At 38.9% G+C, this 13,566-nt stretch overlaps 1 protein-coding gene across 4 annotated transcripts in view; it reads right to left on the bottom strand.

Moving 5' to 3' along the window:
- Positions 1-9,520: 9,520 nt before the first annotated feature.
- Positions 9,521-13,566, bottom strand: part of PPP4R2 (protein phosphatase 4 regulatory subunit 2) — a 53,476-nt gene continuing 49,430 nt past the window's right edge. For 3 of the 4 annotated variants that reach the window (XM_032648660.1, XM_032648662.1, XM_032648663.1), the window contains 4 exons: positions 13,235-13,309; positions 12,836-12,979; positions 11,532-11,818; positions 9,521-11,271 (listed from right to left, as the gene is read on the bottom strand). In XM_032648660.1, coding sequence (XP_032504551.1) covers positions 10,970-11,271; positions 11,532-11,818; positions 12,836-12,979; positions 13,235-13,309 — 808 coding nt within the window. In that variant the 3' untranslated portion in view covers positions 9,521-10,969. The remainder of the gene's footprint in view (positions 11,272-11,531; positions 11,819-12,835; positions 12,980-13,234; positions 13,310-13,566) is intronic. The other variant, XM_032648661.1, reaches the window with a different exon arrangement.

Consider the following 13,566-nt stretch of genomic DNA (forward strand, 5'->3'; position numbering starts at 1 on the left):
TATATTGTAAAGTTGGTAAGAGAGTAGATCTTGAATGTTCTTACCACAAAAAAACACATGGTAATGAGGTCTTGGCTAACACTATTGGTTATAATCATTTTGCAATACGTAAATGTATCAAATCAACACGCTGTACCCCTTAAACGTACACAAGGTTATACGTTAATGATATCTCAATAAAAGTGGGAAAAAATTAAGTTCACATGAAAAAACAAACAAGCAAGATTAGGTCTGGAAAACCCAGAAAAAAAAGAGCAGTGAGGAGGAACCAGCTGTACTAGAAAGTAAAATACACTACGAACATCAGCATTGAAACCAATGTGGAATCAGCCCGCATATGGACAGAGCAACAGAACAAAGTGAAAGTCCAGAAATACACCCGCAAGCAGCAGCGTAGCACAGGGAGATCGTCTTGGTGCTTTGCGACGACCTAGAGGGGTGGGATAGGGAGGGTGGGAGGGAGGCTCAAGAGGGAGGGGATATGGGGACATGTGTATGCATAGGGCTGATTCGCTTTCTTATGCAACAGAAACTAACACAGTATTGTGAAGTAATTATACTCCAATAAAGATCCAAAAAAATTAAAATTATATATATATATATACATATATATATATATATATAAATACAGAGGTATACCCAAATGCACCCAGGAATTTACGATGTGTTAAAGGTGGCCTATCAAATCATTGTGATAAAGATGAACTTTTAAATAAATGATGTTGGGCCATAAAGACACACTACACATCAGGATAAACTCCTGATGGACCAAATATTCCATGTGAGAAATGAAACTATGGAACTTTAAACAGGGGAAGCCTTTCTAAAAATAAATTCTAAAGGGCTTCCCTGGTGGTGCAGTGGTTGAGAGTCCGCCTGCCGATGCAGGGAACACGGGTTCGTGCCCCGGTCCGGGAGGATCCCACATGTCACGGAGCAGCTGGGCGCATGAGCCATGGCCACTGAGCCTGCGCGTCCGGGGCCTGGGCTCCGCAATGGAAGAGGCCACGGCAGTGAGAGGCCCGCGTACCACAAAATAAATAAATAAATAAATAAAAATAAATTCTAAAAAAAATTAAATCCAGAAAAGATTAAAAGAAAAAACTCAAATTCAGCTACATAAAAGTAATGTTTGGCTTATGATTTTTTTTTTTTCTAAGCAAAAACCATAGGAAAAAGACCAACTTGGGGAAAAAAGATGATTGTAACCCATGTCATAGAGTAAGGGTTAACTCCCATAGTATATAAAGAGCTCCTGGAAATTCTAAAGAGAAAAACCAACAACCCAGTAGGAAAGTGGGCAAGTGGGTGTGGGAAGGAAATAGCAACAGCCCTTAAACACATGAGAGCCCCACAGGGTTGGTGATGAGGCCATGGAAGCAGGCACCCACCCTCACAGCTGGTAAGAGGACGGAATGGCATCTCCCTGTGGAGGGCAATTTCTGGGAACCACCCAAATGATTGCAAAGTTGCCTTTCGACTCAAGATCCCACTTCTGGGAATCCACCCAACAGACAGTGCTGTGCATGAATCAGATGATATATTGGCAAGGTTATTCACGGAGGCACTATCGTAGCAGCGAAGATTGGAAACAAGTGTCTATCGCCCTATGGGATACAGTAGAGAGAATGAGGACGGTCTCTAGCTTGGGTGTGGGGTGAGCACCAGGACCTATTAACTGAAAAAAGCAAGGAGCACAAAGATACCTTCGGGAAGGACAGAGACATAAGACTATATATATTTAATTCGCTTGTATTTACGTCAGGAAACACTGAAAGAAAAAGCAAGATATTAATAAAAAATGGTTACCTATAGAGAGTTGGGGGAAAGGTAGATGGAGACATGGGTGGGAGAGAGCTTTATGTCATCTTGATATTTTAGGTATTAGAAAAATCTAATTTAAAAAAGGACTTCCTTCCCTGGTGGCACAGTGGTTGAGAATCTGCCTGCCAATGCAGGGGACATGGGTTCGAGCCCCGGTCTGGGAAGATCCCACATGCTGCGGAGCAACTAAGCCTGTGCGCCACAACTACTGACCCCGTGTGCCACAGCTACTGAAGCCCGCACGCCTAGAGCCCGTGCTCCGCAACAAGAGAAGCCACCGCAATGAGAAGCCTGTGCACCGCAAGGAAGAGTAGCCCCCGCTCGCCGCAACTAAAGAAAAAGCCTGCACGCAGCAACGAAGACCCAACACAGCCAAAAATTTAAAAAATAAATAAATAAATAAGGACTTCACTTGTTCATTTTTTAAGACTTTGATTGAACAATGTCTAAGGCTCCTATGAGTATGTGGGTGGGGGTGAAGAGTGCGGGGGTAGGTGGAGTATGTGATGCATGGTCATAAATACGTCTATTTTCACATATTCAAAAAGTAATCTGAATATCTTCTTTGGTGCACATGGAAAACAATTAAGTCCCATTATTAAGAAGCCAAATCTGGTTATTAATTGGAAGGGCATGAGTATAAGAAAGAACAAAGAATCAGAGAGACCCCCCTGAATTCTCAGAGACAGACAGTGGCTGCCCTCCAGGGAGCTGAGCCCCTCTGTGGGGCACGACCAACACACTCAACACAAAATGTCTTTTTTTTTTTTTTTTTCGTTACACGGGCCTCTCATTGTTGTGGCCTCTCCCGTTGCGGAGCACAGGCTCCGGACGCGCAGGCTCAGCGGCCATGGCTCACGGGCCCAGCCGCTCCGCGGCATGTGGGATCCTCCCGGACCGGGGCACGAGCCCGTGTCCCCAGCATCAGCAGGTGGACTCTCAACCACTGGGCCGCCAGGGGAGCCCAAAATGTCAGTTTTTGACACCCGATTTAAGATAGAGCTACTGCTCCTCCCATCCCCCCACTGCCCATCTTCCTCCCTTGTTTCACCTGGGTCCTTAGAGGTAATCACTGTCTTACATAAATTTCTACTTACCTTGTCTGTCTTCATTAATTGCTGGGTCTCCAGGCCCAGGTTCACAAGTAACCCCTTAATAAATACTTCTGGATGAACAAAGTAGCAAATCACTGCCTGGATTGACTGATGCCTCTTTCTGAGACGCTGGATTCTAGCATCCTGGTTTTATCTTCTCAGAAATCTGGATGCATCTCAATCACGGAGGGCCAGCGGGAGTTGTGGCAGTGGCCACAGTGAGGGCATGTGCAAAGTGGCCGTCCCTCTTCATACTCTTGTCCCTCCAATCGAGTGATGCGCACCATGTTGTCGAAATTAATCGCCACTGGAAACGTCTTTATTTTTTATTTTTTGCTGTACGCGGGCCTCTCACTGTTGTGGCCTCTCCCGTTGTGGAGCACAGGCTCCGGACGCACAGGCTCAGTGGCCATGGCTCACGGGCCCAGCTGCTCCGCGGCATGTGGGATCCTCCCGGACCAGGGCACGAGCCCGTGTCCCCAGCATCAGCAGGCAGACTCTCAACCACTGTGACACCAGGGAAGCCCTGGAAACGTCTTTAAAAGGCTTATGCTGTGATCCCGCATTGAGACCACAAGTTAGCATGTCCCCCAACCAAAATGTGTGTGTGTGTGTGTGTGTGTGTGTGTGTGTGTGTGTGTGAGACCATGTCCTAAAAGTCACAGAAACAGAACAGCAAGGAGTAAATCTTTGACATTAGAAAAGCAAGTATTCGTTATTGGGAAAACGACTGAAATTACATATTTTCTTGCCAAGCAACAACCAAGAGTTTTGCAGAGTCTAAGAAAGAAAAAAATACCCACAAAGAAGTGAAGCTGTGTTTTGTTTCATTGCAGCACCATCACAGGCCACAGCAGGGCAGACAAACTGCAAAATTTGCCAGGAGACAGTGAGGCTGCCGTGACCCGCGAAAGGTCTGCACAGGAAGAGCACTCAGCCTGTCTCATGCTTCCATGGGCGGCTTGTTTTCTTACTTTACATAAAGTAGCGGTGTATCTTACAAATGAGATGGCTTGAAATATAGTATGTGGTTTGCCTGACAGATAATTCATCCTTCCCTCCACCACTTCCCCAGGGGCAAGGACATCTATTTCACACACAATAATTCTTTAAGGATTCCTTAAAATCCAAAGGCTTGTTTAGTTGTTGTTGTTTTCCGGAGAGGGGGGTTGGAGGGGCTGATTTTACATGTCTCAGTGTCAAACTGCTCACACCAAGCAAACAATGGCCACAAGTCAAAATATCATGAGGTCCCTTAAAGGAGGCCTGTTGTTAAATAAATTATGGTTCATCTACCACTGAAATACTATGCAGCCGTTAAAATGACTGGGGTAGCTTCCCAGGTACTGATGTCAAAGAAGTATCACAAAAATATATAGGGAAGAAAAAAGGCCAAGGGTATCTCAATGTGTGTAATGTACATTCACTACGGAAAGGAAAGCCAGGGGAGAGGTAGGGACCACCACGGTGGTTTGCAATGGAATTAGGTTATCTTTGGAAAGATACAATTTCTTCAAAATGCTGTTTTTTTGAACTCATATGCAAGCAGCGCTTACTACATGCCCGATTCTTTTCTAATGGTTAATCCTCATAACAGCCCCGTGAGGTTGGGACCTCCTCCACATCTTACAGTCACAGGTCACACAGCCAGCAAGTGGCAGAGTTGGGACTGAAACCCAGGGAACCTGCCCCAGGATCTTGACTGTCAGGCACTAAGCCCGGCTGGTAAGGGCACCTCCCTTGGGGTTCAGGAGGAGGGTAAAACTGAGGGATTTGAAGGAACACTAGTAAGACAACAACAGTCTGGTATATATTGCTCTGCTCTATTTGAATCTTTGCCAGGTATGCATTATCTAACTTTTTAAATACATTTTAAAAAATAGATGATATACTCAAAATGTCTAGCTGGAAAAACACGGGTGATAAAAAAAAAAGATGTGAAGCTAGATTGTGAAGTTCATGGAGTGTGAAACCAAGTGCTTGGGTTTCTGACTGACAAAGCCTTTTGATGTACCTGAACTTGGGCAGGTCTGAGTGTCTCTGAGAACCTTCAGATACCGGAATGGCTTCCTCTCTGCTGCCCTACTAAGTCTACAGGTCTCCTACGACTAGACAGCACCTAAGCATAATAGCTAAAAATCATTGGGCTTTGGAGTTCTCACCTTCCACTTTCGAAGGGTCCCAGGACAAGTTGGCTTTCTTTACATCAAGAACCCCATCTGTAAAATGAGATAATATTAAGCATCTCATAGGGTTGATGGGAAGGTTAAATGAGATAATGCATTACACTTGCTAAGGATACATAGAGCATAACGTCAGAGCTCAGCTGGTGCTTGCCATTATTACCAGGTACTGACCAGGACTGAAACCTCGACTTTGATTCCAGCAAAATTGTTGTATTCCCCAGGGACAAACCTTATCTCCCCGTCCATGACTCTCCTCCTTAAAAGAAATACCAGGTCCTGGACTAGATCTAGCTTTATGCCCATAATTACCTTGAATGCTCCCAACAATCCTACCAGGAAAATAGCTATTTCCCCCACTTTACAAATGATGAAACTGTAACTTTCCCAAGGAACCTCAGGTGGGGACTCTGAAGCTGTGACTTAACCTGTAGCTGTGACTTAACCCACGTCTCTGTACTCTGCCCATTTATACCGTGCTACCCCCTTGGCTGTCCTGCTCACCTCTCAAGGCCAAACTGCACCCCACCTCATCTGAGACACCTTCCCAGACTGCCACAACAGCACTAATGTCTGTCCTGTGCAAGTCACAAGCTGCCTTTTGCTAAAAACTTGCCTAGTTATCGTTCTCCAAGCATGACTGAATGGACTGAGTTTACTCTTCTAGCCCCCCAAATACACAGCAATTCATACAAGTTGCCACCTAAAAATTTTAGGTTCCCAGATTGAAAGTGGGAGATTATGTGCATTCCTAAATGCATGTGAATTCTGGTGGTGACAATTAAGCCTAACCTCCCATTCTGCAGCACTGCAAGCAATGGAAAGAAAAACAATGATCCAAAATGAAGACGGCCGAACACTAACCATGTATTTACCCCTCAAAGTCTCAGCAAACATAGGCACCATTAAATGCCTTGCAAACGTTTTCAACCGCCAAGATTTCTTGAAGCAAAGCATTATCGGCCAAATAGCAAGTCCCGTTAACAGCACATTAAAGCAGGACTTTGCGAGTTTAATGACACAACTTACCACTTCCAGAAACACCTGTCCCCTATCAGGCAAGGGTGTAGTGTGGTGACTTTCTATAGGTCAGGGGAGCTGGTCACACAGTCACAGAAGTTTGTTATTTGGATGCACATTTTCTGGTGATTCAGTCTATCTGCCCCTGGATTTAGGAACATCCAGTGGCATATACTGCTCCCAAATCCACAAACTTTGCAACAATGAAAGGCTTCAGGGATGAACTTGGAACCCTTTTAAAGCAGGGAGAAAGTAGTCCCAGGAATCAAGCGTTTGTGTAGCCAGTATCCACAAAGCCCATTTAATTTCAACTGTTACCACTTGCCAAGCATAGGACTAGCTTGCAAGATTATAAAAATCAGTAAACCAGTGGAGTCTTCTGACTAGGACACAGGGAATTACTGGCATTTTTGTGTATTTGTCATTATTTTTAGTTTAAAAAAATGCATTGCCTTTGGGAAGAAAAACTCTGAAAGCGTACAAATAAATCCAAAAACCCCAGAATCAACTGAATTTTACACTGGAAAAAAAAATCTGTTAAAATACAACAGTATTGTACTCTTCATTCTAGATGGGCAAGTGGTCAGAGATCATGCTTCTTACTCCTAATCAATAGAAGAATCAGTCTTCGTATCAGTTAACCCAAAACTCTATACTAGCTACAGCATTTAGTAACTAATAAAGTGGGGAGAAGTTAGAAATCAAACATGAGAAGCTGAAACTCAGTATTTAAATTCAGAAACATGCTGATTAATACTCCTATCTTCTGAGTTGAGAGCCACAGATGTCACCACTTACTATCACCTACTGTGCAATAATACATATGAAGAAATGAGAACCCAGAACTGAAAATGGAATCCACCCTCTCCACTGAGGGCAACTCTACACTTTTAACCACGTAGTTGTCTGAAACTGCCATTTCTAAAATGATTCTAATACAAATGGTGTAGATCTGTGCATGACAACTAGTGCCAAATTATGCCAAGAGAAATTTTTACATGGTTAATCTTGATTTTACTGATCCCAGGTACGAGTTGCCTAGCAAAGAACAATCGTCCATTGAACTCAGATGCACCATCTCTGTGGAAACACCCTGTTATCACTTAAGCAACAGAGCTGTAATGAAGTCACGCAGCTCCTCTCCCTATGGATCAGGAAACGCTTGTGGATCTTAACCTACCTAAGGTGAGAGAAAAGGGGGCATTGGAGGGAGGGAGTGTAAACTATTAATGGCAAATAAAGTAATTCCACACATAAAGATATTCTTCTAGTTTATATTTTATTGCATTATGAAAATAATACATTTATTTGGCAAAGTAATCTAGGCTCCAAGTTGATGAAATAAAATTCTGAAGTGTACTAATTATTTTTAAAATGTGAAATATTAGATGTATTCTAACCAATACATACTAGCATTCTTGCTAGGCCAATAATCCAATAAACCTAATTATAATAATTCCATATGAAATTACAAGGTGTTTTTGCATTCATCGATTTTATGATTAGCACAAATCTCGAGAGAACTAAGCTTCATCTGATCAAAACCAATGTATTTAAGAAACTCCTGTTCGGAAGACACTGTGAAACACTATCCAAAATTTTAATTTCCTTTGGTTCTACAAATTGCATTTTTGTCCTTACCACACGTTACATTTCTCATAATCAAACATCGTAGCTTTAGATTCTGCCCCAAGTATCTTTATAAGTAAACTAGTATATTACAATTACATTATTTGAAAAATTGCTGACTTTACAAATGCAAAAATGCGTAAGTACATGCCTATCTACACCAGCAAAATAAAACACTCTGAACCTCCATATGCTCTAACAGGCCACGCCTTGTTACCCAGGGTTTCTGGGATGCCTTTCCAAGCCAGAGGGTTTTATAGCTCTGACAGGCAATTTCATTGCTCCATCCACACTTTTGAAAGGTGTAGTTACAATAAACCCTAAGTGGATTAAATGTATCTGATAATCAAACATTTAAAATATGACATTTTCCACTACTCATTTCTGTTTGCCAACATTTTCAGAACTGAAGATATATTTTAAAAAATGTACTGGGATAATGTTTTCACTTTCTTAAAAGGGAAAAGTGCTGAAAGTGTATTCCATGTATATTCTCGCTCTCCTCATCAACATTTTAAATTCTTTTTACATGTTGGGTTCAGAGTCTAGAGTCTAAAAGGTAAACGATCTGCTCAAGGCCAAAACAGAAAATAATATTTTAATCACCAAAGTCCTAATTCTTCATTTAGATCTTTTAATATGACTTTGCTGATGTGTGTCAAGAAAATGTGCTTAAAATTAGCCTTCTAAAAATACACATCTGAATCAGTTACTATTAGAACTGACATTTCCATGAAGCAAAGTCTGTGTAAGTGCACCTATGCATATACTCGAGGAAATTTACTTCCTAATGGACATCGTATCTCCAACCAGCTGAACAAGGTTTCCCCGTTTAACTACCTAAGTATTCCATCTATCCTAAAGAAAATATTCCATGAGCATTCTACAACTATCTGTATAAACAGCAACAAGTTTGATCTATGATCAACATAAGAATATCTAATAAATATTAAAACTATTAAACTATAGATTAAAATGCAGATCTCTCATAGAGTTGAGTGATGGCATTTTGGTACATTCACCATTATTGTACTTTATTTAATAAAGAAATACATTTGCCCTTGCCAAAATAGCAACTGCAAGTTTACAAATAAAACCACAGACCTCAGAGTCAGGACGCTAAATCTTCAACTTATATTTAACAAAAGTAACTCAGTTTACAAATGGTCCATGGCACAATTAAAATAAAAAATATCAAAAGGTCACAGAATCTTAAAGAATAGGTTTATTGACAATAATTTCATAAATATTCTAAAGAAAATTTCAAAATTTCTAAACTTAAAATGTTTAAAATCTGCTCTCATTGGCAAAATATCCCTCAAGAAAATAAAGAATAGGTCACTACAAATGAATGTCACATTTAAAATTTGCTTCATTAACATTTTTGCAAAAATTTTTTTAAAAATTTACAACGTGTGATTTTTTTCCTCCCCTCTTGGATAACAGTAAATAAATCAATACTCAGTTTTTATTTCAACTATGAGACATATTCACAAATATATCATCTAGCTGCTGTAAACCTGACAGTCAAGTCAGTCAGTAGTATAATATCCTACAGACATAAACGGAGCCAACTCATTTTGGTATTTTTAGTCATAGCAACTGAAGTAGGCAAAATGCAAAACTTGTGGTTGCCGCCCAAATCACCCCAGAGCATATGATACAGTGTCAGAAAATGTTTGCATCAGTTTTATAAGTTCATCTGTGTACTTCAGGTATCTGAAATTAAAAAAAGGGATTCTTATATATTTTGATAAAAATGTACTCAAATATTTCATAACATTAATATTTATTGCTTTATATGAATACTGTATTGAAAGCCCAAGCATTCAGTTTACACACAGAAATTATACAATTATATACCGCTTCACAAAGGCAGTGAACACATTACATTCTACAAAATCTACTTTACAGAAATTTAAAAATTCTAAATATCAAAAGGTACAGCTGAAGAAACAGGTATAAATTTGGCAGCCAGTAATTTAGACAGGGAAATTGCAGCTTGCATGACTTTAAGTTATGTGAATTTGAAAATACTGAGTTTAGAGTAACCATTGTGCTTTGTGTTGATCTGAAAAATATAACACTGGCTGTCGAAGAAGCATGTTCAAAAATATTTAATTCACTTCAAAATGTCATACAAATTACGGTGGTTTTTATGTACCCCTAAAGCTTCAGTCATTTAGCTCTGGTACATTACTAAAGTAATATATTAATTCTTCCAGTACAGTGGTGTTTCATACCATTAACATCTGTATACTCTAGAATAATTTAGAAAGAAATGTGTAGTATTCACACTGTTCAGAAAAGCAAGCAAAAGGTAAAGAAACCTGCCTGGTTCTTCTGAGATGGTTTCATGTCAGCTTTATAAGCATTCATTCTACAAAACAGTAAGCTAATGTTTGAACACAATTTCCAAGATAAAGCACATTTTCTCATAAATAATGAAGTCTTTTTCTCAGGCACCTCAGAAGTATACAAAAGAATTTTAGTTTGAACAGATCTCTTGGAATGTGTTTAACCTGGTATTTCAACAGACTTAAGATTTCCAGGGTTCCACAAGGGCCAGATTTTATTTGAATTACTCAGAAGAGAAAGAAACTGTCTTCTGAAAGAGGTGAACTCAATCATTACCAATAGAAAAAGTATCCACTGTATTCATCTCTTATAGAAAAAGAAAAATATAACATTTCCCCCCTTAGAATAATATATATATATATATGTATATATGACTTAAAGTTCCATAGTACATAGTCAAACAATAAAATCTGGAAACCAACATGAAACCCTACAATTCATGTTAAAATGTTGAAACTATGACCAAAATATGAAAACTGCTAGAGCTGTCAGAAAGAGACAAGACAAAAAGCTTTCTTGCATATGTATAAACTAAATGTGATAATCTCCAAAAGTTTTCAAAATTATAATTATTATCTTCCAGTTTAAAATTTTTAACTCTAAATTAAAAAAAAAAAAACAATCTATACACAAACCACTGATCTGACCAGAGCAAAAGAAGTCAGCGGTAAGCAGGACCCCGAGGAGCTGGTACTCACAGTTCTTACATGTGCGACTCTTTCAGGATTGATCCCATACAGTACTTTATTTTACAACCTGCTTCTCTTGTAAAACTAAAGGTCCATTTTATTACATAAAAGTTTTATACAGTGTGAAACCAGAACTGTATGGAAAATACTGCATCTAAATATTTCTGAATAGTTAGTCTTGTTCCATTGGTTCATCTGTGACTTCTGTGGCTTCCATGGAAGATTCTGAGAGAATCTCTCCAGTTTTACTGGAATTGGATCCTATTAATTCTTCCGTTTCATGGCAACTGGAACTACTTACAGGGCCGGTATTTTCACTACCTTCAGAATGTAAACCTCTCTCAACTTGAGTCAGATCAGATTCCTCCATTTGATTATTTTCCTCAGAAGTCTCTTCATTCACAGTTAAGGCATCATCAGATTCTTTTTCTTGATTTCTTTCTGGGATCATTTCTCTTGATGTCATAAAAGACTCTAAAAATAAGCAAATGTTGTTGTAGTTAAATTTCATTTTCAAAATACCTCCACAGTTAAGTTTCATGAATTCTGATACTCTACAGCTCAAATCATATCCCTGAAACTCAGCAGCAACTACAGAACACATAAAGGTGGGAGAAAAGCCCAACATCAGCATTATAAGGAGTTCCATTATGTGAAATTCTTTCACGCAAAAATGAAGTACAAGAATTTGAGGATCTCCTTACTCCACCCTTTTACAGATGGTCTCTAAATACCTTCTTCCTCTTCATCCTCTTCTTCATCCTCTTCTGTACAGTGCTGCCTGGTACAACTAATTTCTTTGTCGTTATTCTGAGATGAAGATGGAGCTTCTGTTTCTTCTACCATAACTGAAGAAATTTCACTGGAAGATGTTTGACTGGCCATCTCTCTGACGTCACTTTCTTTGTCAAACCTGAGTCTTTTTACCTCATGCCCCTCAGCTTCCACAGTATCTTCATCTGGGTGTTTATTTTTTATAGGGCTCGCTGAGGAACCTTCTGATTCAGATGTCGAAGAGTCACTGCAAATATTGTTTTAAAGTGTCGTTAGTAAGACTGTTTCTTCATCCTTTACATTCTCATTTTTAAGGTCTAATAATGTTTAACTGTATTTCAGTGTCAAAGTTAAATGATAACATCTGGGCAAAGAAAAACACAAGAGAATAATTTCGAGGACACCTAAACTGTTTAATAAATATTTCCCACTAGCAACTTGTCGATAAGTTACATGACCTTTCTGTTCAACTCTCCAGTAAGTTAAATGTCCTCCTATAATAAAACTACGAGTCTTCCACAGGGACATACTCCTTTCTTTTCCTTAAGTAATTCATTGTGAAATATTTTTAAACTCACAGAAAAAGAACTATCATATCCCCCTCAAGCAGATCCCCTTAATTAGCAACTCACTGCATTTGCTCCATCACCCTGTCTCCATCTCTGTTTATTCTTATTGTCATTAGTAATTTTCTGAACCATCTGAGAGTAAGCTGTAGGTAAGATGCTCATTATTCCTGAGTAAGTCAGAACAAAGACACCTTTCTGCGTCATCACCAATTTAAGAAATCAGTTCTGATAAGACCCTTCTGTCCAGGCAGGCCAATACTCTTTAATTCCTCTCACTCATTCAGTCTTCCTTCCCTTAATGTGATGTAGAAAATTTGAGATGGGATATAAATAAAAAGGTTCCTTTTATGATCTACAATGAGAAATGATTCACAAAATTTCAACTCATTTATAAATATCTTCTCTTTTCAAGTAACTTTCAAAAAGAAGAAAAAAATGTATCATGACCACTTTCTTAACACCCTATTATAAATAAAATCTCCCCAAATTAGCAGTTTAAGTCTTTTCTCTGCCCATTGTCAGCATGTGATAATGCTGCAAAAAGCTGCAGCCCCTTTTAACTGCATTAAAACCTTTTCTACCCCTCAAAACAACAGTAAATTCTCAATAATACATAATGAGGGCTGAAAAACCATCAATAAATGTTAACTCTTTTGGAAAACATTTTTTCTTTTCAATATAAATCACATACAAACCTGTGATTTTTATCCTCATTTTGCTTTAAGTTTGACTCTTTGCTGTCTGTGCTCTCAGGTAAGCCATTTGTTGTCATGGGGACTGACAAAGAAACCTTTGGTCGATTAAGTGGCCTGGGTGTTCCAGGTCCATTTATATTAGACCTATAGTAAAATAAATGAACATCATTTTCCCATTTTTGTAAAAAGTCATCCCTCCCAAGGTTTGTTTATATGAACATATCACAGAAACATTTTCTTTAATTTTGACTTTCAGAACCATGCGTTACCAAATTAACTAATTCTGTTTGGTATATCCTAACCTGCCGTAAAATTCCCAATTCTTAATAAGTATATTGAATTTCCTACCCAAAATTAAGAAACTGCAACTCTTTGAATAATAAAAATCAATAATCTGACCTTTCAGTGTAACTTGGTGAATTTCCAGGAAACATAACACCATTCATTCGATTTAAACTATTGGAACTGTTCTTCCTACAAGAAAAGAAAAAAACACTTTTATGGATAGTTTAATTCTTTAATTTTGATGAGAATCACGGGTCTAAAAGATCTTTTGTAAGATCTCACTGTCACAGAACCAAATGAAAGACTTCTAAGAAAAATAGCTATGGGATTATCTTAGTATGTTATTTAACAATATACAGGTATATTCTTCAAGAGTTCTAACAAATTCACTGTTATTGGTCTGTATGAAATCAGATATTTTAACCATTAAACCAGTGTTTCTCAAC

Source organism: Phocoena sinus, chromosome 11, assembly GCF_008692025.1.
Source record: "Phocoena sinus isolate mPhoSin1 chromosome 11, mPhoSin1.pri, whole genome shotgun sequence".
Classification (NCBI taxonomy): Eukaryota; Metazoa; Chordata; class Mammalia; order Artiodactyla; family Phocoenidae; genus Phocoena; species Phocoena sinus.